This window comes from Salvelinus alpinus, chromosome 33, assembly GCF_045679555.1.
Source record: "Salvelinus alpinus chromosome 33, SLU_Salpinus.1, whole genome shotgun sequence".
In the NCBI taxonomy this organism is placed as follows: domain Eukaryota; kingdom Metazoa; phylum Chordata; class Actinopteri; order Salmoniformes; family Salmonidae; genus Salvelinus; species Salvelinus alpinus.
In genome coordinates this window covers 13,261,995-13,284,851 of record NC_092118.1, presented here as the reverse complement: position 1 = coordinate 13,284,851, position 22,857 = coordinate 13,261,995, and the positions used below count along the sequence as shown (strand labels likewise).

At 45.3% G+C, this 22,857-nt stretch overlaps 1 protein-coding gene across 7 annotated transcripts in view; it reads left to right on the top strand.

Annotated features, from left to right (window-relative positions):
• The first annotated feature begins 20,126 nt into the window (after positions 1 to 20,126).
• LOC139563274 (protein MTSS 2-like) overlaps positions 20,127 to 22,857 on the top strand; it is a 73,804-nt gene continuing 71,073 nt past the window's right edge. For 3 of the 7 annotated variants that reach the window (XM_071381816.1, XM_071381814.1, XM_071381811.1), the window contains exon 1: positions 20,129 to 20,689. In XM_071381816.1, the coding sequence (XP_071237917.1) occupies positions 20,621 to 20,689 (69 nt within the window). In that variant the 5' untranslated portion in view covers positions 20,129 to 20,620. Of the gene's footprint in view, positions 20,690 to 22,857 lie in introns of all 7 variants that reach the window. The other 4 variants (XM_071381813.1, XM_071381809.1, XM_071381812.1 and 1 more) reach the window with 3 other exon arrangements.

The following is a 22,857-nucleotide window of genomic DNA, read 5'->3' as shown; positions in this document are numbered from 1 at the left end:
CTTATTCTAAAATGGATCAAATATATATTTTTTAATCCTCATCAATCTACACCCAATACCCCACAATGACAAAGCAAAAACACGTTTTTAGAAATGTTTGCAAATGTATAAAATTAAAAAACAGTAATACCTTATTTACATAAATATTCAGACCCTTTGCTATGTGAAATCGAAATTGAGCTGGTTCATCCTGTTTCCATTGATCAACCTTGAGATGTTTCTACAATTTGATTGGAGTCCACCTGTGGTAAATTCAATTGATTCGACATGATTTTGAAAGGCACACATCTGCCTATGTAAGGTCCAACAGTTGACAGCGTATGTCAAAACAAAAACCAAGACATGAGGTCGAAGGAATTGTCCGTAATGCTCCGAGACAGAATTGTGTCGAAGCACAGACCTTTGGCAGTGTATCAAAACATTTCTGCAGCATTGAAGGTCCCCAAGAACAAAGTGGCCTCCATCATTCTTAAATGGAAGAGAAGAAATTTGGAACCACCCATAATCTTCCTAGAGCTGACTGCCCAGCCAAACTGAGCAATCGGGGAGAAGGGCCTTGGTCAGAGAGGTGACCAAGAACCCGATGGTCACTCTGACAGAGCTCCAGAGTTCCTCTGTGGAGATGGGAGAACCTTCTAGAAGGACAACCATCTCTGCAGCACCATCAATCAGGCTTTTATGGTAAAGTGGCCAGACAGATGCTACTCCTCAGTAAAAGGCACATGACCGCCCACTTGGAGATTGCCAAAAGGCACCTACAGGACTCAGACCATGAGAAACAAGATTATCTGGTCTGATGAAACCAAGGCCTGAATACCAAGCATCACTTCTGGAGGAAATCTGGCACCATCCTTACGGTGAAACATGGGGGTGGCAGCATCATGCTGTGGGGATGTTTTTCAGCGGCAGGGACTGGGAAACTAGTCAGGATTAAAGGAAAGATGAACAAAGCAAAGTACAGTGAGATCCTTGATGAAAACCTGTTCCGGAGCGCTCAGGACCTCAGACTGGGGCGAAGGTTCACCTTCCAACAGGACAACGACCCTAAGCACACAGCCAAGAGGACGCAGGAGTGGCTTCGGGACAAGTCTCTAAATGTCCTTGAGTGCCCCAGTCAGAGCCCGGACTTGAACCCGATCAAACATCTTTGGAGAGACCTGAAAATTGTTGTGCATTGACGCTCCCCATCCAACCTAACAGAGCTTGAGAGGATCTGCAGAGACAAATGGGATTAACTCTCAAAATACAGGTGGGCCAAGCTTGTAGCTTGTAGGCTGTAATCGCTGCCAAAGGTGCTTCAACAAAGTATTGAGTAAAGGGTCTGAATACTTATGTAAATGTGATCTTTTTTTTTGCAAAAAAATCTGAAAAACTGTTTTTGCTTTGTCATTATGGGGTATTGTGTGTAGATTGATGAGGGAATTTTTTTTTCAATCAATTTAAGAATAAGGCTGTAACGTAACAAACTGTGGAAAAAGTCAAAGGGTCTGAATACTTTCCAAATGCACTGTAAGTGTTGCTGGGAAATAAGATGGGAGAGATTAATCATAGCTTGTGTGATATCATATTCCATAAACAGTCTGATTGCTAGAGACCTGTCTGTGTAGTGTCACACAGACTGTGGTAACGACCATCAAAATGAGACTGAGGTTTGCTTTGGCTCACACACATTGAACCATTTCCCAGAAATTCTTCACATATTAAATAGTTTTTTTATTACTTTTCCCCATCCATTTAATGCAGTCTTTTAACGGGTTGGGGACATAGGAGTTCTGGAGATGTTTTATTTTGCAGTCAGAATTGATCTGACTCAACTATGCAAAAACGTGTTTGTGTGTAAGTGAATATGTGTGATCGATGTGTATGAAAAAGAGATGAGTTCATGGGATTTAACTAGATAAGTAGATTTCATGAAGTGATTGATTAGTTGATAGCATCTTCCCAAGCATCTTCAAGCAGTCTGTAGATCAATGTTTCTTAATGCTGGTCCCAGGGATTCAAAGGGGTGCACATTTGTTGTTTTTTACCTAGCACTAGACAGCTGATTTAAATATACTCATCATCAAGCAAAGATGGTGGATAAATGAAGACGTCCCCCTCATGCCGTTTAACTGTATCAAGGCACAAGTCGAGACCCAAATGCAGACACAAGAGGCAGAAGATTGGAGTCTTACAATGTTTATTAATCCCAAGGGGTAGGCAAGAGAATGGTCATGGACAGGCAAAAAGGTCAAAACCAGATCAGATTCCAGGAGGTACAGAGTGGCAGACAGACTTGAGGTCAAGGCAGGCAGAATGGTCTGGCAGGTGGGTACAAAGTCCAGAAACAGGCAAGGGTCAAAACTGGGAGGACTAGAAAAAGGAGAATTTAAATAGCAGGAGAACGGGAAAACCGCTGGTTGACTTGGAAACATACAAGACGAACTGTCACAGAGAGACAGGAAACACAGGGATAAATACACTGGGTAAAACAAGCAACACCTGGAGACAATAACGAGGACAGGTGAAACTGATCAGGGTGTGACAAAGTTAAGTTGTGGCTCACCCATAGGCACCAATGCAATAGAAGCTGGGTCTGGTCTGCTTAGTTATTTTTCCACCTGAAAAAAAGAGCGAGTGAGATGTCTGGCTTCAACTTCTGTCTCTGCATCAAGCTTTGATTATTTGAATCAGGTGTGCAGTGCTAAGGCAACATAAAAAATGTGCACCCCTTTGGGTCCCCAGGACCAGGATTTAAAAACACTGCTCTGGAAAATTGTCACACACACACACACACGCATATGTACACACACGCACACACACACACACACACACACACAGCTTTTAATGAGATAGTGTGGTCAAACATATACACAAAGTTTAAGTCTGAAACCTAAGACTGACTTCTGACCTTTGATATTCTAGACATATTTAACTTAAGGAATCTCTATTTAAGACTCCAGAAATGTTTGGCTAAAACATGTTCAAAAAGCATTTTAAATCGACTGTCTTCATGCTGACAATATTAGTAAAATGATGATCCTTTGATGGAGGAAAAACATGATACAGTACAATTTTGCTTTGTTCTAATGTATTTTCCCTTCTTAAACCTAATTAGCAAGTGATTCATATTCACAATATTTCACTATTGATATAAAGGTTAGGTGTCAGTTCCTGCCTGTTCCAGCACATTCCAACATATTTCTACCACTTGATTAAACATCCATTTAACATCTAGTCCAAATTCATTAGTCAAGTGCTCTCATATTCACTCAGAGCTGAGAGGAACTGGCTTTCCAGGAACTCAGCCTTTTAAAATGTCCCCTCGAAGAAGCCAATTCACCGTAACAGAATTCAGAGAGACCTGTGAATATTGATTTATCAAGGTGGGATATTGGGTGTGGTACCTGAAGTTTAACCGTCAAAGTGCTGGTGTTACATTCAGAAGAAAATAATCCAGATGATTAATCCTATCATCTCCAAGTCATGTTCAGACCAGCTGGCTGGAGTGTTTACGGACATATTCAATCTTTCCCTATCCCAGTATCTTGTGTGATGTCCCCACTTGCTTTAAGATTTTTATTTATTTATTTTATTTATTTCACCTTTATTTAACCAGGTAGGCTAGTTGAGAACAAGTTCTCATTTACAACTGCGACCCGGCCAAGATAAAGCAAAGCAGTTCGACACATACAACAACACAGAGTTACACATGGAGTAAACAAACATACAGTCAATAATACAGTAGAACAGTCTATATACAGTTTTTGCAAATGAGGTAACTTAAGGGAGGTAAGGCAATAAATAGGCCATGGTGGCGAAGTAATTACAATATACCAATTAAACACTGGAGTGATAGATGTGCAGAAGATGAATGTGCAAGTAGAGATACTGAGGTGCAAAGGAGCAATATAAATAAATAAATACAGTATGGGGATGAGGTAGTTGGATGGTGTAACGGGTGTCGTCTTCCTCTTCCTCGGACGAGGAGAGGAGAGAAGGATCGGTAGACCAATGCGCAGCGAGGTGTGATGACATAATGATTTATTGAAAAGACAGACGAACACTGACACGAACTATACTTTAGAAATACAAAATAACAAACGGACAACGTAGACGAAACCTGAACATGGAACTTACATAAAAGACACGAAGAACTCACGAGCAGGAAACAGACTACATAAACGAAATAACACGCCGAAACAATCCCGTGTGGTGCGCAGACACAAACACAGGAGACAACCACCCACAACGAACACTGTGAAACAACCTACCTAAATATGACTCTCAATTAGAGGAACGCCAAACACCTGCCTCTAATTGAGAGCCATACCAGGCAACCCTTAAACCAACATAGAAACAGACAACATAGAATGCCCACCCAAACTCACGTCCTGACCAACTAACACATACAACAAACTAACAGAAATAGGTCAGGAACGTGACATAACCCCCCCCTTAAGGTGCGAACTCCGGGCGCACCAGCACAAAGTTTAGGGGAGGGTCTGGGTGGGCATCTGACCACGGTGGTGGCTCAGGCTCAGGGCGAGGTCCCCACCCCACCATAGTCAATCCCAGCTTTCGTCTCCCCCTACGAATGACCACCCTCATATTACACCCCCTAAATTGAAAAAGTAACCTTAAGATAAGGGGCAGCACCGGGACAAGGGGCAGCACCGGGACAAGGTAGCTCAGGACAGAGATATAGCTAAGGACAGAGAGGTAGGTCAGGATAGAGAGGTAGCTCAGGATAGAGGGGCAACTCCGGACTGAAGAGCAGCTCCGGACAGAGAGACAGCTCTGGACTGAGGGGCAGTTCTGGATTAATGGCCGCTCTGGGCTGAGGGGCAGCTCATGACTGGCTGACGGCTCTGGACGCTCATGGCTGGCTGACGGCTCTGGACGCTCATGGCTCGCTGACGGCTCTGGACGGTCATGGCTCGCTGACGGCTCTGGAAGGTCATGGCTCGCTGACGGCTCTGGACGGTCATGGCTCGCTGACGGCTCTGGACGGTCATGGCTCGCTGACGGCTCCGGCTGCTCATGGCTCGCTGACGGCTCCGGCTGCTCATGGCTCGCTGACGGCTCTGGACGGTCATGGCTCGCTGACGGCTCTGGACGGTCATGGCTCGCTGACGGCTCTGGACGGTCATGGCTCGCTGACGGCTCTGGACGGTCATGGCTCGCTGACGGCTCTGGACGGTCATGGCTCGCTGACGGCTCTGGACGGTCATGGCTGGACGGCTCTGGCTGGTCCTGGCTGGACGGCTCTGGCAGATCCTGTCTGGTTGGCGGCTCTGGCAGATCCTGTCTGGTTGGCGGCTCTGGCAGATCCTGTCTGGTTGGCGGCTCTGGCAGATCCTGTCTGGTTGGCGGCTCTGGCAGATCCTGTCTGGTTGGCGGCTCTGGCAGATCCTGTCTGACGAATGGCTCTAGCGGCTCCTGACTGACTATCGGCTCTGACGGCTCGGGACAGACGGGCGGCTCTAATGGCTCGGGACAGACGGATGGCTCAGACGGCGCTGGGGAGACGGATGGCTCAGATGGCGCTGGGGAGACGGATGGCTCAGATGGCGCTGGGGAGACGGATGGCTCAGACGGCGCTGCGGAGACGGATGGCTCAGACGGCGCTGAGGAGACGGATGGCTCTGGCTGATCCAGTCTGGCGGAAGGCTTTGGCTGCTCCTGTCTGGCGGAAGGCTCTAGCGGCTCCTGTCTGGCGGAAGGCTCTGTAGGCTCATGGCAGACGGGCGGCTTTGCAGGCTCATGGCAGACGGGCGGCTTTGAAGGCTCAATACCGACGGGCAGTTCATGCGGCGCTTGGCAGACGGACAGTTCAGGCGCCGTTGGGCAGACGGCAGACTCTGGCCGGCTGAGACGCACTGTAGGCCTGGTACGTGGTGCCGGAACTGGAGGCACCGGACTGGAGACACGCACCTTCAGGCTAGTGCGGGGAGCAGGGACAGGGCACACTGACCTCTCAAAGCGCACTATAGGCCTGGTGCGTGGTACCGGGACTGGTGGTACCGGGCTAAGGGCACGCACCTCAGGGCGAGTGCGGGGAGAAGGAAAAGTGTGTACAGGACTCTGGAGACGCACAGGTGGCTTAGTGCGTGGTGCCGGAACTGGAGGCACCGAACTGGATACACGCACCATAGGAAGAGTGCGTGGAGGAGGAACAGGGCTCTGGAAACGCACTGGAAGCCTGGTGCGTGGTGTAGGCACTGGTGGTACTGGGCTGGGGCGGGGAGGTAGCGCCGGAAATACCGGACCGTGCAGGCGTACTGGCTCCCTTGAGCACCGAGCCTGCCCAACCTTACCTGGTTGAATACTCCCCGTCGCCCGACCAGTGCGGGGAGGTGGAATAACCCGCACCGGGCTATGTAGGCGAACCGGGGACACCATGCGTAAGGCTGGTGCCATGAATGCCGGCCCGAGAAGACGCACTGGAGACCAGACGCGTTGAGCCGGCCTCATGACACCTGGCTCAATGCCCAATCTAGCCCTACCAGTGCGGGGAGGTGGAATAACCCGCACCGGGCTATGCACACGTACAGGAGACACCATGCGCTCTACTGCGTAACACGGTGTCTGCCCGTACTCCCGCTCTCCACGGTTAGCCTGGGAAGTGGGCGCAGGTCTCCTACCTGCCCTTGACCCACTACCTCTTAGCCCCCCCCCCCCCAATACATTTTTGGGTGTTACTCACGGGCTTTTCGGGCTTCCGTGCAAGACGCGTCCCCTCATAACGCCGGTTCCTCTCTCTCTTTTCCTCCGCTCTCCGAACTGCCTCCAGCTGTTCCCATGGACGGTGATTCACTTTAGCCCATGGTCCTTCTCCGTTAAATATTTGCTCCCAACTCCACATGTCCTGTATACTTTCCCGTTGCTCGAAATTACGCTGCTTGGTTCTGGATTGGTGGGTGGTTCTGTAACGGGTGTCGTCTTCCTCTTCCTCGGACGAGGAGAGGAGAGAAGGATCGGTAGACCAATGCGCAGCGAGGTGTGATGACATAATGATTTATTGAAAAGACAGACGAACACTGACACGAACTATACTTTAGAAATACAAAATAACAAACGGACAACGTAGACGAAACCTGAACATGGAACTTACATAAAAGACACGAAGAACTCACGAGCAGGAAACAGACTACATAAACGAAATAACACGCCGAAACAATCCCGTGTGGTGCGCAGACACAAACACAGGAGACAACCACCCACAACGAACACTGTGAAACAACCTACCTAAATATGACTCTCAATTAGAGGAACGCCAAACACCTGCCTCTAATTGAGAGCCATACCAGGCAACCCTTAAACCAACATAGAAACAGACAACATAGAATGCCCACCCAAACTCACGTCCTGACCAACTAACACATACAACAAACTAACAGAAATAGGTCAGGAACGTGACAGATGGGCTATTTACAGGTGGGCTATGTACAGCTGCAGTGATCTGTGAGCTGCTCTGACAGCTGGTGTTTTGAGCAAATGAGGGAAATATGAGTCTCCAGCTTCAGTGATTTTTGCAGTTCGTTCCAGTCATTGGCAGCAGAGAACTGGAAGGAAAGGCGGCCAAAGGAGGAATTGGTTTTGGGGGCGACCAGTGAGATATACCTGCTGGAGCGCGTGCTACGGGTGGGTGCTGCTATGGTGACCAGTGAGCTGAGATTGCTTTACCTAGCAGAGACTTGTAGATGACCTGGAGCCAGTGGGTTAGGCGACGAGTATGAAGCGAGGGCCAGCCAATGAGAGCATACAGGTCGCAGTGGTGGGTAGTATATGGGGCTTATGTGACAAAACGGATGGCACTGTGATAGACTGCATCCAATTAGTTGAGTAGAGTGTTTGAGGCTATTTTGTAGATGACATCGCCGAAGTCGAGGATCGGTAGGATGGTCAGTTTTATGAGGGAATGCTTGGCAGCATGAGTGAAGGATGCTTTGTTGCAAAATAGGAAGCCGATTCTAGATTTAATTTTGGATTGGAGATGCTTAATGTGAGTCTGGAAGGAGAGTTTACAGTCTAGCCAGACACCTATGTATTTGTAGTTGTCCACATATTTGTAGTTGTCCACAAGTCAGAACCGTCGAGAGTAGTGATGCTGGACGGGCGGGCAGGTGCGGGCAGCGATCAGTTGAAGAGCATGCATTTATTTTTACTAGCATTTAAGAGCAGTTGGAGGCCACGGAAGGAGAGTTGTATGGCATTGAAGCTCGTCTGGAGGTTAGTTAACACAGTGTCCAAAGATGTCAACCATTGTTCCTGTACCCAAGAAAGGAATGTAACCGAACTAAATGACTATTGCCCCATAGCACACACTTCTGTCATCATGAAGGGATTTAAGAGGGTAGTTAAGGATCATATCACCGACACCTTACCCGACACCCTAGACTCAATACAATTTGCATACCGCCCTAACAGATCCACGGATGACGCAATCCCCATTACACTGCACACTGCCCTGGTGGAGTGGTGCCAAGAAAATAAACTCTACCTCAACATCAACAAAACCAAGGAGCTGATCGTGGGCTACAGGAGATAGCAGAGACTACAGGAGACAGCTGAAAGTGCACGCCCCCATCCACATTGACAGGGCCACAGTGGAGAGGGTGAAAAGCTTCAAGTTCTGTGACGTGCACATCATTGAAGACCTGAAATGGTCCCTCCACACTGACAATGTGGTGAAAAACCATAAGACCTTCAAAGACTTCTATAGATGCACCATCGAGAGCATTCTGTCATGCTGTATCACCGCCTGGTACGACATTCAGCCCAACGAATCTCTGGGGGCACACTGCCTGCCTTCCAGGACATATAAAGCTCCAAATGTCACAGGAAGACCAAAAAGGTAGGACCTCAGACATCCGAGCCACAGCCTGGTCACCCCACTACCATCTAGAAGGCAGACACAGTACAGGTGCATCAATGGTCAGAAAATTGATCAAAACGTTATGAATTGTAGGTTCACAAATGTATTTTGCTCAAATTACTTTCTTTCTACTTTCCGAAAATACCTCATGTAAGCATGTAATTATATTAATTTTGCATGCCTAATAACCCCAGGCAATATCAGTAGCCTAGTCATACTGCATGCTGTGTGCAGCTATTCCTATTCTTGATCTGGCACATCTGCGTGTTACCTTCAGAATTCAAATGTTTGTAAAATGGCTCGCGCAATATTAAGCTTTATTAGTTGAGTGGCAACCAATTTGATTTGCTAGGTTATTTTTATCAAAAATCTTTTGAAAATTGTGTTTTACCGGAATGAAAGTAGCCTAAGCTAGCGCTGGAGACACAACTATTATCTGGCTATATAGTGTAGGTAGGCTACATGCTACCGACATTGCATGGTTGAAGCGAAAGGAGAAGTGAAGTTCACTCCGATTCCATCAACTTCCAAATGGTATAAACCAGGTTTCCCAAATTGGGGTGCACGTTTTTCTTCGCATTTTCAAACAGTCCATTTATATTTTCCAACGGGGCTATACATTTGGGTGAGGTTTTTTTCTCACCTGAGTAGCCTCGTTTTCCTTGCAATTTTTTTTTATTAAAACATCTAGTGTTCAGCGAAATAACAACACAATGTCAAATACATGTAGCCTAGTCAAATAATTAACATCCGATCACATTAACCATAACTCTCTCGCGAGAATTCCACTAACAGTCCATATGTGGCCAAATGTAGCTGCTGCGCATGTTGCTATCTGTACTGATGGCGCAAAAGCCATGACAGGGAGACATAGTGGAATGGTAACGCGCGTGCAAGCAGTTGCTCCCGACGCCACTTGGGTACACTGCAGCATCCACTGAGAGGCTCTAGCCAAGGGAATGCCTGATAGCTTGAAAGATGTTATGGACACTACAGTGAAAATGGTTACCTTTGTTAAATCAAGGCCCCTGAACTCTTGTGTATTCTGCACTATGCAATGATATGGGCAGCGACCATGTAACGCTTTTACAACATAAAGAAGTGCGCTGGTTATCAAGGGGCAAAGTATTGACCATTTTTTTTGACTTGAGAGACAAGCTTAAAGTTTTCTTTACTGACCATAATTTTCCCTTGTCTGACCGCTTGCATGATGACGAGTTTCTCACACGACTGGCCTATCTGGGTGATGTATTTTCTCGCCTAAATGATCTGAATCTAGGATTACAGGGACTCTCTGCAACTATATTCAATGTGCCTGACAAAATTGAGGCTAAGATTAAGAAGTTGCAGCTCTTCTCCATCTGCAATAACAAGGACAACACACAGGTCTTTCCATCATTGTATGCTTTTTTGTGTGCAGATGAACTCAAGCTTACGGACAATGTAAAAGGTGATATAGCGAAGCACCTGAGTGAGTTAGGTGCGCAATTACGCAGGTACTTCCCCGAAACGGATGACACAAAAAACTGAATTCGCTATCCCTTTCATGCCCTGCCTCCAGTCCATCTACCCATATCTGAACAAGAGAGCCTCATCAAAATTGCAACAAGCGGTTCTGTGAAAATGTAATTTAATCAGAAGCCACTGCCAGATTTCTGGATTGAGCTGCGCTCAGAGCATCCTGCCTTGGCAAATCGCACTGTTAAGACACTGATGCCTTTTGCAACCACGTACCTATGTGAGAGTAGATTCTCTGCCCTCACTAGTATGAAAACGAAATACAGGCATAGACTGTGTGTGGAAAATAGTTTAAGACTGAGACTCTCTCCAACACAACCCAACATTGCAGAGTTATGTGCATCCTTTTAAAACATATCCTTCTCATTAACCTCTCATTATTCAGCATTTTCGATGAACAAATAAGGTTTTATATTTAAGATGGCTAAATCAAGACCAAAATGATTGATTATTATTATGTTATTATTTGTGCCCTGGTCCTGTAAGAGCTCTTTGTCACTAACCACGAGCCGGGTTGTGACAAAAACTCACACTCATTCTTATGTTTAATAAATGTATCGTATAGTGTGTGTGTGGCAGGCTTACAATGATGGCAAAAAACAACATTTGAGAGTGCACTGACCCTGGTGCTAGCTGGAGGTTGAATGTTTGAAGTGGTACGGGACTATGAAAAGTTTGGGAACCACTGGTCTGAACCATTCAACACACATACACACACATAGAAGTCAGCTCAGACAGATCCAGCTCATGAGCTCCATCAGCAGCAGATTTGAATTTACAATGGAAAAGGAATATGTTTACTCATCAAATTTTAGTGCATCGAATTGTATCGCATTGTACCAAATCGCATTGATTTGTTCCTCTTATCAAACCAAATCGCACCGAATCGTTTCAAACTAAAATGTATCGTTCCTGTATCGTCTTGGAGCGCATATATCTAGATACGTATTGAATATTCTTGAAAGGGAAAGATGCACATACTGTCTATACACACCATGTACATCAAATCAAATCAATTTATAAAGTCCTTCTTACATCAGCTGATATCTCAAAGTGCTGTACAGAAACCCAGCCTAAAACCCCAAACAGCAAGCAATGCAGGTGTAGAAGCACGGTGGCTAGGAAAAAAACCCTAGAAAGGCCAAAACCTATGAAGGCTATGAGGGGTGGCCAGTCCTCTTCTGGCTGTGCCGGGTGGAGATTATAACAGAACATGGCCAAGATTTTCAAATGTTCATAAATGATCAGGATGGTCAAATAATAATAATCACAGTAGTTGTCGAGGGTGCAGCAAGTCAGCACCTCAGGAGTAAATTTTCATAGCCGATCATTAAGAGTATCTCTACCGCTGCTGCGGTCTCTAGAGAGTTGAAAACAGCAGGTCTGGGACAGGTAGCCGCATACTCCAGACTCTGACATTGCTTGCTCTGATATTGCTTGTTCTGTTATTTCTTAATTTCTTGTTTTTTTCAGGATTTTGGATTACGTGTGTATTGTTATTGTATTGCTAGATATTACTGTACCGTTGGTTAGAAATGTAAGCTTTTCACTGCACCTGCGATAACATCTGCAAATCTGTGTAAGCGATCAATACATTTTGATTAGATTTTCAGACAGGCGTAAGTTACAACTATTCTCCCTCTGAATCCCCCGAAGTCTCTATTTGGAGGATGTGACAGTTTTGTCGAAGTGTGCTCGTGTTAGTCCCGGTCCTGTAATGCTCCTGTGCTCGTGTCATCATCTGCTCAAAGGAACAGACATGAGGAAGGACGCTTCCTCTAACTCAAGGTTTACTGTGACACTGCATGATATCACAGGAACACTCTCCTTTCCGGTGCAACACACCAGCTGCTCTGTTGGAATCCCCTATCTCTCTTTAGTTCAATATTATTTTGTACTCTTTGCTCTACAATCATTGATTCAGTTTAAACATGTTTACCTGCAGGTTATCACCATTGTACATGCCACAAATGAATGTGTATATACTGTAATTACACTATGAACCTGTTACTGTCATAGATTCATCTGATTTACCTATCATCCTACCTCTCCTTAAAGACATGCTCCGGTACTTTGGCGACTACTAAGCATTTTTTAAACCTCTCACTTTGGGCTGGATGTGTCAATGTGTAGTTCATTCATGCATAATCTATGAGCAGAATTGCTGTTTTACCTCAATTAGCCAAAAATCCCTAGCTTTTCTGAAAGCTGTGCTGCGCCATTTTCCCTACATTTCCTCCCACGAGGCCAGACTCCAAGCAATTTGAGTTCTAGACAATGAGCTTCAGCCACTCGCCATTTGAGTGACAGCTAGCAAGATGCACACACAGCAGAATGAGAGAGCAATGGCGTGGTGTACATATCTGCACATATGTTATAGTAGCAATTTTCAGGGACCACTTTTGGCTTGTGAGTGCTACGTTCAGAACTACTGGCTAAAAGTATACATAAGTATTGGAGAATTTCTTTTATCTTAGGAGACAGCCTCCTCATACTTACAACAGACTGTGCACAGGCGGCCTGTGACAAGTCTTTACTCATAATTGTCACTTCCTCTCTCTCGCTCTCTGTCTGTCTTTTTGACTGTCATGGGTCCCTGGTGTGTTATCTGTTAGAAACTTCAATAGAATGTGCAGAATATGTTATCACTTTACCCTCCTCCCTGGCCCTCTTTTTTCCCTCTGTCCATCTGCTCCCCATAACCATACAGGGTGGACCCGAAAGGAGGAGAGGAGCAGCACAATGGAAGACTGTAGAGAAAAATAGACTTGGAGAGATGAGAATAAAGCGAAGGGTCAAACTCATAAGAGATTAAATAAAAACAATAAGAAATGAAGTAAGTACATGAAACAGGCCGAGCCATGCTTGAGCTGCTGTATGGAGATGTGGACGTTGGATGCTGAAGCCTGTGTTTTTAGGGCATGCTGAGTAATGTGGCAGAGAGAGGAGAGAGAGCAGGAGGCAGAGGGAGAGAGACCTGCCAGCTCAGGGGAGAAGGGAGGTCTGTTGGCTCTCAGTGGACACCAGGATGGCCCCACCATCCCTGACTCCTGTCTGTCATTCAGAGTGAGGGCACTCAGTAGTCATGACCCTGTCCTTTAACACTGTATCAGGGGCCCCAGCTTCTGCATACCATGGCTTTAGAGCTTGACCGGTCATGGCCAGAGCTCATAATGGCGTATCTCATTACAATTTTGGCACTGAAATGAAATACAGTTGAAGTTGGAAGTTTATATAAACCTCAGCCAAATACATTTAAACTCAGTTTTTCACAATTCCTGACATTTAATCCTAGTAAAAATTCCCTGTTTTAGGTCAGTTAGGATCACCACTTTATTTTAAGAATGTGAAATGTCAGAATAATAGTAGAGAGAATGATTTATTTCAGCTTTTATTTCTTTCATCACATTCCCAGTGGGTCAGAAGTTTACATACACTTAATTCGTATTTTGTAGCATTGCCTTTAAATTGTTTACCTTGGGTCAAACATTTCGGGTAGCCTTCCACAAGCTTCCCACAATAAGTTGGGTGAATTTTGGCCCATTCCTCCTGACAGAGCTGGTGTCAGGTTTGTAGGACTCCTTGCTCACACACGCTTTTTCAGGTCTGCCCACAAATTTGCTATAGGGTTGAGGTCAGGGCTTTGTGATGGCCACTCCAATACCTTGACTTTGTTGTCCTTAAGCCATTTTGCCACAAGTATGCTTGCAGTCATTGTCCACTTGGAAGACCCATTTGCGACCAAGCTTTAACTTCCTGACTTAAGTCTTGAGATGTTGCTTCAATATATCCACATCATTTTCCTGCCTCATGATGCCATCTATTTTGTGAAGTGCACCAGTCCCTCCTGCAGTAAAGCACCCCCACAACATGATACTGCCACCCCTGTGCTTCAAGGTTGGGATGGTGTTCTTCGACATACAAGCATCTCCCTTTTTCCTCCAAACATAACAATGGTCATTATGGCCAAACAGTTCTATTTTTGTTTCATCAGACCAGAGGACATTTCTCCAGAAAGTACGATCTTTGTCCCCATGTGCAGTTGCAAACAGTAGTCTGGCTTTTTTATGGCGGTTTTGGAGCAGTGGCTTTTTCCTTGCTGAGCGGCCTTTCAGGTTATGTCGGTATAGGACTCGTTTTACTGTGGATATAGATACTTTTGTACCTGTTTCCTCCAGCATCTTCACAAGGTCCTTTGCTGTTGTTCTGGGATTGATTTGCACTTTTCACACCAAAGTACGTTCATCTCTAGGAGACAGAACGCGTCTCCTTCCTGAGCGGTATGACGGCTACGTGGTCCCATGGTGTTTATACTTGTGTACTATTGTTTGTACAGATGAACGTGGTACATTCAGCCGTTTGGAAATTGCTCCCAAGGATGAACGAGACTTGTGGAGGTCTACAATTTTTTTCTGAGGTCTTGGCTGATTTCTTTAGATTTTCCCATGATGTCAAGCAAAGAGGCACTGAGTTTGAAGGTAGGCCTTGAAATACATCCACAGATACATCTCCAATTGACTCAAATTATGTCAATTAGCCTATCGGAAGCTTCTAAAGGCATGACATAATTTTCTGGAATTTTCCAAGCTGTGTAAAGGCACAGTCAACTTAGTGTATGTAAACTTCTGACCCACTGGAATTGTGATACAGTGAAATAATCTGTCTGTAAACAATTGTTGGAAAAATTACTTGTGTATTGCACAAAGTAGATGTCCTAACCGACTTGCCAAAACTGTCAAATCAAATCAAATGTATTTATAAAGTCCTTCTTACATCAGCTGATATCTCAAAGTGCTGAACAGAAACCCAGCCTAAAACCCCAAACAGCAAGCAATGCAGGTGTAGAAGCACGGTGGCTAGGAAAAAAACCCTAGAAAGGCCAAAACCTATGAAGAAACCTAGAGAGGAACCAGGCTATGAGGGGTAGCCAGTCCTCTTCTGGCTGTACCGGGTGGAGATCATAACAGAACATGGCCAAGATGTTCAAATGTTCATAAATGACCAGCATGGTCAAATAATAATAATCACAGTAGTTGTCGAGGGTGCAGCAAGTCAGCACCTCAGGAGTAAATGTCAGTTGGCTTTTCATAGCCGATCATTAAGAGTATCTCTACCGCTGCTGCTGTCTTTAGAGAGTTGAAAACAGCAGGTCTGGGACAGGTAGCACGTCCGGTGAACAGGTCAGGGTTCCATAGCCGCAGGCAGAACAGTTGAAACTGGAGCAGCAGCACGGCCAGGTGGACTGGGGACAGCAAGGAGTCATCATGCCAGGTAGTCCTGAGGCATGGTCCTAGGGCTCAGGTCCTCCGAGAGAGAGAAAGAACGAGAGAAAGAGAGAATTAGAGAGAGCATACTTAAATTCACACAGGACACCAGATAAGACAGGAGAAGTACTCCAGATATAACAAACTGACCCTAGCCCCCCGACACATAAACTACTGCAGCATAAAGAGTGGAGGCTGAGACAGGAGGGGTCAGGAGTTTGTTAACAAGAAATTTGTGGAGTGGTTGAAAAACAAGTTTTAATGACTCCAACCTAAGTGTATGTAAACTTCCGACTTCAACTGTATATTTTTGTCATAGACATAGGAGTAACTCTGATTTCACGGAACTGTTATAGCTTTGTGTTGTGTTGTTTAAAAGGCTATCCCCTTTGACAACCTACTATACTACTATACCTCTAAACGAATATTTACTGTTCAATTCAATAGCAAAATGAGTGCTTAACTACCATGTAGTTAAATACATTTTAATATAATGGTGCCGGAGGGGATGGCATCCATTTTAATGGCTCCTAACCAACTGTGCTATTCCATATATTTTTTCCCATTGTTTGTAACTTTTTTGTACTTAATGTTTCTGCTACAGTCTGTTATGACCGAAAAGAGTTTCTGGACATCAGAACAGCAATTACATAGTGCGTAGAGCCTGCGCAGGATATACTGGGCTGTGGAGGCGGGCTGGAGGTCTGGAGCGTAGAGCTGGCACAACGTGTCCTGGCTGGATGCTCACCCTAGTCCGGCAACTGCGAGGCGCTGGCACAGGACGCACTGGGCTGTGAAGGCGCACCGGAGACACAGTGCGCAGAGCCGGAGCAGGATATCCTGGGCCGAAGAGACGCACCGGAGACCAGGAGCGCTGAGCCGGCACAATCAGTCCTGGCTGAATGCCCACTCTAGCACGGCAAATGCGGGGAGCTGGCATAGAGCGCACCGGGCTGTGGATGCGTACCGGCGATACAGTACGTGTAACCTCAAAGCATGGTGCCTGAAGGGTCACACGCTCCTTAAAGCGAGTGCGGGGAGTTGGCTCTGGTCTGCAACCTGGCTCCGCCAACCACCCCGTGTGCCCCCCCAATTTTTGGTAACAATTAAACATAGTTAGGTAATTAGATAAATAATAGTCAAATTAATGTTAAAATCAAGTCATGACATGGCGAATGCGCAATCACTGGAGAATAAACTGGATGAGCTCCGTTCGAGACTATCCTACTAATGGGACATTAAAAACTGTAATATCTTATGTTTCACTGAGTCGTGGCTGAATGAGGACATGGATAATATACAGTTGGCTGGGTTTTCCATGCATTGGCAAGACAGAACAGCAAACTCAGGTAAGACGAGTGGTGGTGGTCTGTGTCTATTTGAGTGCGACCTCTAATATTAAGGAAGTCTCAAGGTTTTGCTCGCCTGAGGTAAAATACCTCATGATAAGTTGTAGCCCATACTATTTACCAAGATAGTTTTCATCTATATTTTTTGTAGCTGTCTATTTACCAACACTAACCGATGCACGCACTAAGACCGCACTCAATGAGCTGTATAAGGACATAAGCAAACAAGATAATGTTTTAGTGGCGGGGACTTTAATGCAGGAAAACGTATATATCCATTTGTCCTAATTTCTACCAGCATGTCACATGTGCAACCAGAGGACAAGTACAAAGCTTGCCCTCCATTGACAAATCTGACCATAATTCTATTGTCCTGATTACTGCCTAGAAGGCCAGCATCCCGGAGTCGCCTCTTCACTGTTGATGTTGAAACTGGTGTTTTGCGGGTACTATTTAATGAAGCTGCCAGTTGAGGACTTGTGATAAATGGACTTGTGATAAATGATAAACTTGGATTAGCTAACACAACGTGCCATTGGAACACAGGAGTGATGGTTGCTGATAATGGGCCTCTGTATGCCTATGTAGATATTCCATCAAAAATCATCTGTTTACAGCTACAATAGTCATTTACAACATAAACAATGTCTACACTGTATTTCTGATCAATGTGATGTTATTTTAATGGACAAAAATTGTGCTTTTCTTTCAAAAACAAGGACATTTCTAACTGACCCCAAACTTTTGAATGGTAGCCTACATGTTACAAGCAGACCACCATAGTCCCCGTGCCCAAGAACGCCAAGGTAACCTGCCGAAATGACTACCGCCCGGTAGCACTCACGTCTGTAGCCATGAAGTGCTTTGAAAGGCTGGTCATGGCTCACATCAACACCATCATCCCAGAAACCCAAGACCCACTACAATTTGCATACCGCCCCAACAGATCCACAGACGACGCAATCTCTATTGCATTCCACACTGCCTTTCTCACCTAGACAAAAGGAACATCTATGTGAGAATGCTGTTTGTTGACTACAGCTCAGCGTTCAACACCATAGTGTCCTCAAAGCTTATCACTAAGCTAAGGACCCTGGGACTAAAAATCTCCACTTGGAAAAGAGATCCTGGACTTCCTGACGGGCCGCCCCCAGGTGGTAAGCGTAGGCAACAACACATCTGCCATGCTGGTCCTAGACACGGGGGCCCCTCAAGGTTGCGTGTTTAGTCCCCTCCTGTACTCCCTGTTCACCCATGACTGCGTGGCCACACACGACTCCAACGCCATCATTAAGTTGCAGACAACACAACGATGGTAAGCCTGATCACCGACAACAATGAGACAGCCTATAGGGAGGAGGTCAGAGTACTGGCAGTGTGGTGCCAGGACAACAACCTCTCCCTTAACGTCAGCAAGTCAAAGGAGCTAATCATGGACTACAGGAAATGGAGGGCCAAGCACGCCCCCATTCACATCGACAGGGCTGTAGTGGAGCGGGTGTCCTTGGTGTCCACATCACTAACAAACTATCATGGTCCAAACACACAAAGACAGTCATGAAGAGTGCCCGACAACGCCTATTCCCCCTCAGGAGACTGATAAGATTTGGCATGGATCCTCAAAAAGTTCTACAGCTGCACCATCAAGACCATCCTGACTGGTTGCATCACTGCTTGGTATGGCAACTGCTCGGCATCCAACCGCAAGGTGCTACAGAAGGTAGTGCGTATGGCCCAGTACATCATTGGGGCCAATCTTCCTGCTATCCAGGACCTCTATACCAGGTGTCAGAGGAAGGCCCTAAAACTTGTCAAAAACTCCTAGTCATAGACTGTTCTCTCTGCTACCGCACGGCAAGCGGCAACGGAGGTCCAGCTTCTACCCCCAAGCCATAAAACTGCTAAACAGTTAATCAAATGGCTATTTGCATTGACCCCCTTTTTTACACTGCTGCTACTCACTGTTTATTATCTATGCAAAGTCACTTTACCCCTACAGTACCTACATGTACATATTACCTAAATTACCCCCACATATTAACTTGGTACAGATAGCCCCTGTATATAGCCTCGTTGTTATTTTAAAGTGTACCTTTTTTTTTTTACTTTAGTTTATCATTACAATTTTTACTGCCAAAATTGTCTTACTTAAAAAAATAAAACTGCATTGTCGTGTTTGATTTTAAATATCATAAAGGAAGGCTAGAGACCAAAGCCTTTACCACAATGTCAATGAATGAGACACAGGGAAATGAGCAAACGTTATTTCTAATACAGAGGAGGATTGACTGTGTGACCGGATAATGTTCTCTATCCAAGAACGGATGAGATGATTATAATATAGTTATGCAGTGGTATGAATATTAATTCAGATATTACACTGTAGTCTAATTAATCACGGTCTAATGACCAAGTTGTTTAAAAAAAAAAATTTTTTTTTTTTTTTTCTCCATCAAACACAATAGAAAGCATATTTGTTGATCGTGTAGTGTTGTGTAATAGCCATATTGTGTGAAACGCTCTCATGAATTGAACCACAACAGCTGAGCCATCACAAAGCCTTTGTGCGCTGGGCAAAGGCTTTGTGATGGCTCAGTTGTTGTGGATCAATTAAAAAAACAAACAATGGGGCCTTGAATAGCTTTTTGGATTATTAAAACTAAACAACCAAAAACATGCTATCTGTGACAAACGTGGTCATTAGACCGTGATTAATTAGACTACAGTGTAATATCTGAATTAATATTCATACCACTGCATAACTATATTATAATCATCTCATCCGTTCTTGGATAGAGAACATTATCCGGTCACACAGTATGCACACAGTCAACTCTCCTCTGTATTAGAAATAATGTTTTCTCATTCCCTGTGTCTCATTCATTGACATTGTGGTAGGAATGCGTCCCCATGCCATTGTTTGCTGGTAGATACATCTATTTGACGTTTCTCCCCTCTCGCACTGAAATATTTGATGGGCAAGTGTGTCTCTGTCTGTGTGTGTGTGTGTGTGTGTGTGTGCGCGCGCGTGCACCCGCACGCATAACCCCTCCCTACCAAACACCACCTCCATGTGACAAGAGAGTTGTCCGGCCCCTTTCAATTCCCATAGATCGAATTACTGGCTCTGCTCACTCTGCAGCGCAGCCCCACTGCCTCTGCTCCAATCACGGGCAGCCTCGCGCTCCCCTGGTAGGCCTACTCACCAACCTACTGTCTCACATTTTGATAGATCACTCCGGAGCTATAAACGCGCATCAACACAACTCGATTTTTCCTTGCTATCCGAAGATGAGAGTGTCCATCGCGGTGCCCTCTGCATGCTTTACCTCCTAACTCGGGCTCTAGACCCGCAGCTGGGACGGGAGAGAGATTAACCTCTCTTTTCTCTCATCACTCGCTTGGTGTTCCAAGGACAAGGGGAGCGAGCCGACAGTCGACGACAATAATTGTACAGTATTTGTGTATCCTTTCTCATTTAAACAAACTTCCTCATCCTGTCTTTCACGCTGGGCACATATAGGGAAGGAGAGAAGAACAAGGCTCCGCATCGCTATTTCTACCGTGGAAATACATTTGGACGGGTTTTGTGCCCTGTCCGTATTTGGTGAACCCTGGATTTAGTGAACATGGAGACGGTGGAGAAGGAGTGCGGGGCGTTAGGTGGACTATTCCAGGCGATTGTCAATGATATGAAGGTAGGTCGGGCATCATTATTGCTCGCAACATGTATTTTCTATTATTTTCAGAAGGGGATGATTTGCCAGCATTTGTGATTTGCTTGTTTTCACCCTCGAGGACATGGAACCGTTATTCTGTCACAGTGCGGCGATAGGCAAACCTACCCAGCCAGCACCTACTTGATAGTGACATTCCCCAGCAAGGCTTGCGCATTTGTCGCGTCATTGCTTTGGAAATGTTGTTTTGACATCTACTATAATTTAATCCAATTGCTCGATCACCATTGCATGTGCTTGGTGTGTGTCAGAGCGTTGGTTTACTCTGCAAAGATCAGGTTAAACCTAGTCATCATGTAGGCTATGAATCCATGTGTGTGTTAGGGTAAGCATGTGCATTCGAAACACGATATGGATTATTACCATATGGATAATTTATGACTGAAAAAATGTGGATCTATTCAGCTTTTATTAACACAAAATAAATGTATGTTAAACTGTCAGATTTAACCATGCGATTTTCACATGCCCCATGATTTTTTTGTTGCGCGCTGTAGATGAGAAACAGCTGTTATAGGCTGTGTGAGAAAGATAGCCGATGTTCTCCCTCTTGTAGAAAGCAGCACCATTGATTTTCTGCCAAGTTGATTTTTAAAGAGACCGTGTGAGCCAAGCATGAGAACCTCGACAGCCATCATGCGTCCAGCAGTGCACACCACTGTGTCTGTCTGAACGGCCCATGGTGTAGGCCTAGCCTGCTGTATGGCCTTCTTCTCTGGGTAGTCTACTGGCGTCACATCAAGATGCTCTTAGAGCAGCGATGGTCCAGATGAGAAGACAGCGAGCCAGACTCCTAGCTACACCGACTGTGACTAACCAACAGATTATTTGGCATACTTAGTATGTGGACAGTCTTACTCTTTGAACAGGAAATAATAGCGCTGACTTGGAACCAGTAACACGACTACCAGTAACACGAAGCTGCATCAGTGGATTTCTACGTCATCCGAGTCCCAGTCTCATGTGAATAAGGTTGAAGTAAAGCTGGTGTTCTGTATGGTTATTATTCCTGCACGGACCATCTATCTGTGTGAACATCACAGGGTTTTGAAGGAGCTATGGACACGTCAAACTGCAACCTCGGATTAACAACATCCTAAACTAAGAACCCGTGACACCCCCTCTCTCATGGTTACATCTCTCTCTCTTTCTTTCTCTCTCTCTCTCTCTTTCTCTCTTTCTATCTCTCACGCTCTCTTTCTCTCTCTCTTTCACCCCTCCTGGACACACTCATCTCATTAATTATTTAAGACACATTTCTCATGGTCTTCATCTGATCTCTTACTCCATGGTGGAGGATAATAAAATATGGGTCAAACCGTAACTTCAGCATCATCCATGGTCACTTGGAGTCTCAGGTTGGCCATTGCAGTAGTCTTTAAAAAAAATATAAAAACAATTAACCTTTTATTTAACCAGACAAGTCAGTTAAGAACAAATTCTTAGTTACAATGACAGCCTACCGGGTAACAGTGTGTTAACTGCCTTGTTCAGGGGCAGAATGAAAGATTTTTACCCTGTCAACTCGGGGATTCGATCCAGCAACCTTTCGGTTACTGGCCCAATGGTCTAACCACTAGGCTACCTGCCGCCCCAATAGTCTTCAGTGGGTGTCCCCACAGCAGAGTGAGATGCCACATGGTAGGATCTAAGCCATTGGCTGACTGCTGTGTTCTCATGTAACCCCAGACAACCTCATGTTGTCATTAATGACCCACCTCTCCAAGGACTGATGTTGTTGGCAGAAGAGAGGAGAACACACACAGACACGGATGGAGACCCTGGGATGCCCTGTTGTTGGACAGAGATTGACATGCGAGGAGGGCCTCAGCTATTTGTGTCTTTATGGCTGGCTATGCTTAAGATGTTATTTACACTAGACATAGCAGTGTTTAGTGATGCTGTCACAGTAGTTAACAGTAAATTCAGTGCTGTCATGCGATCTCTGAACATTGATTATCCTCTCCAGCTGATATGTGCCCCCATGACGGCTGAAGACAAAAAATATTTTCGCTGAGCAGTGAAATGCAAATATGTTGAATGATGCGCTATAGACTTAACTCATTGAGGAATGCAATTCCTTGTCATGTGTGACAGGTCACGTTTACATACGCATGCAATTGATCCAT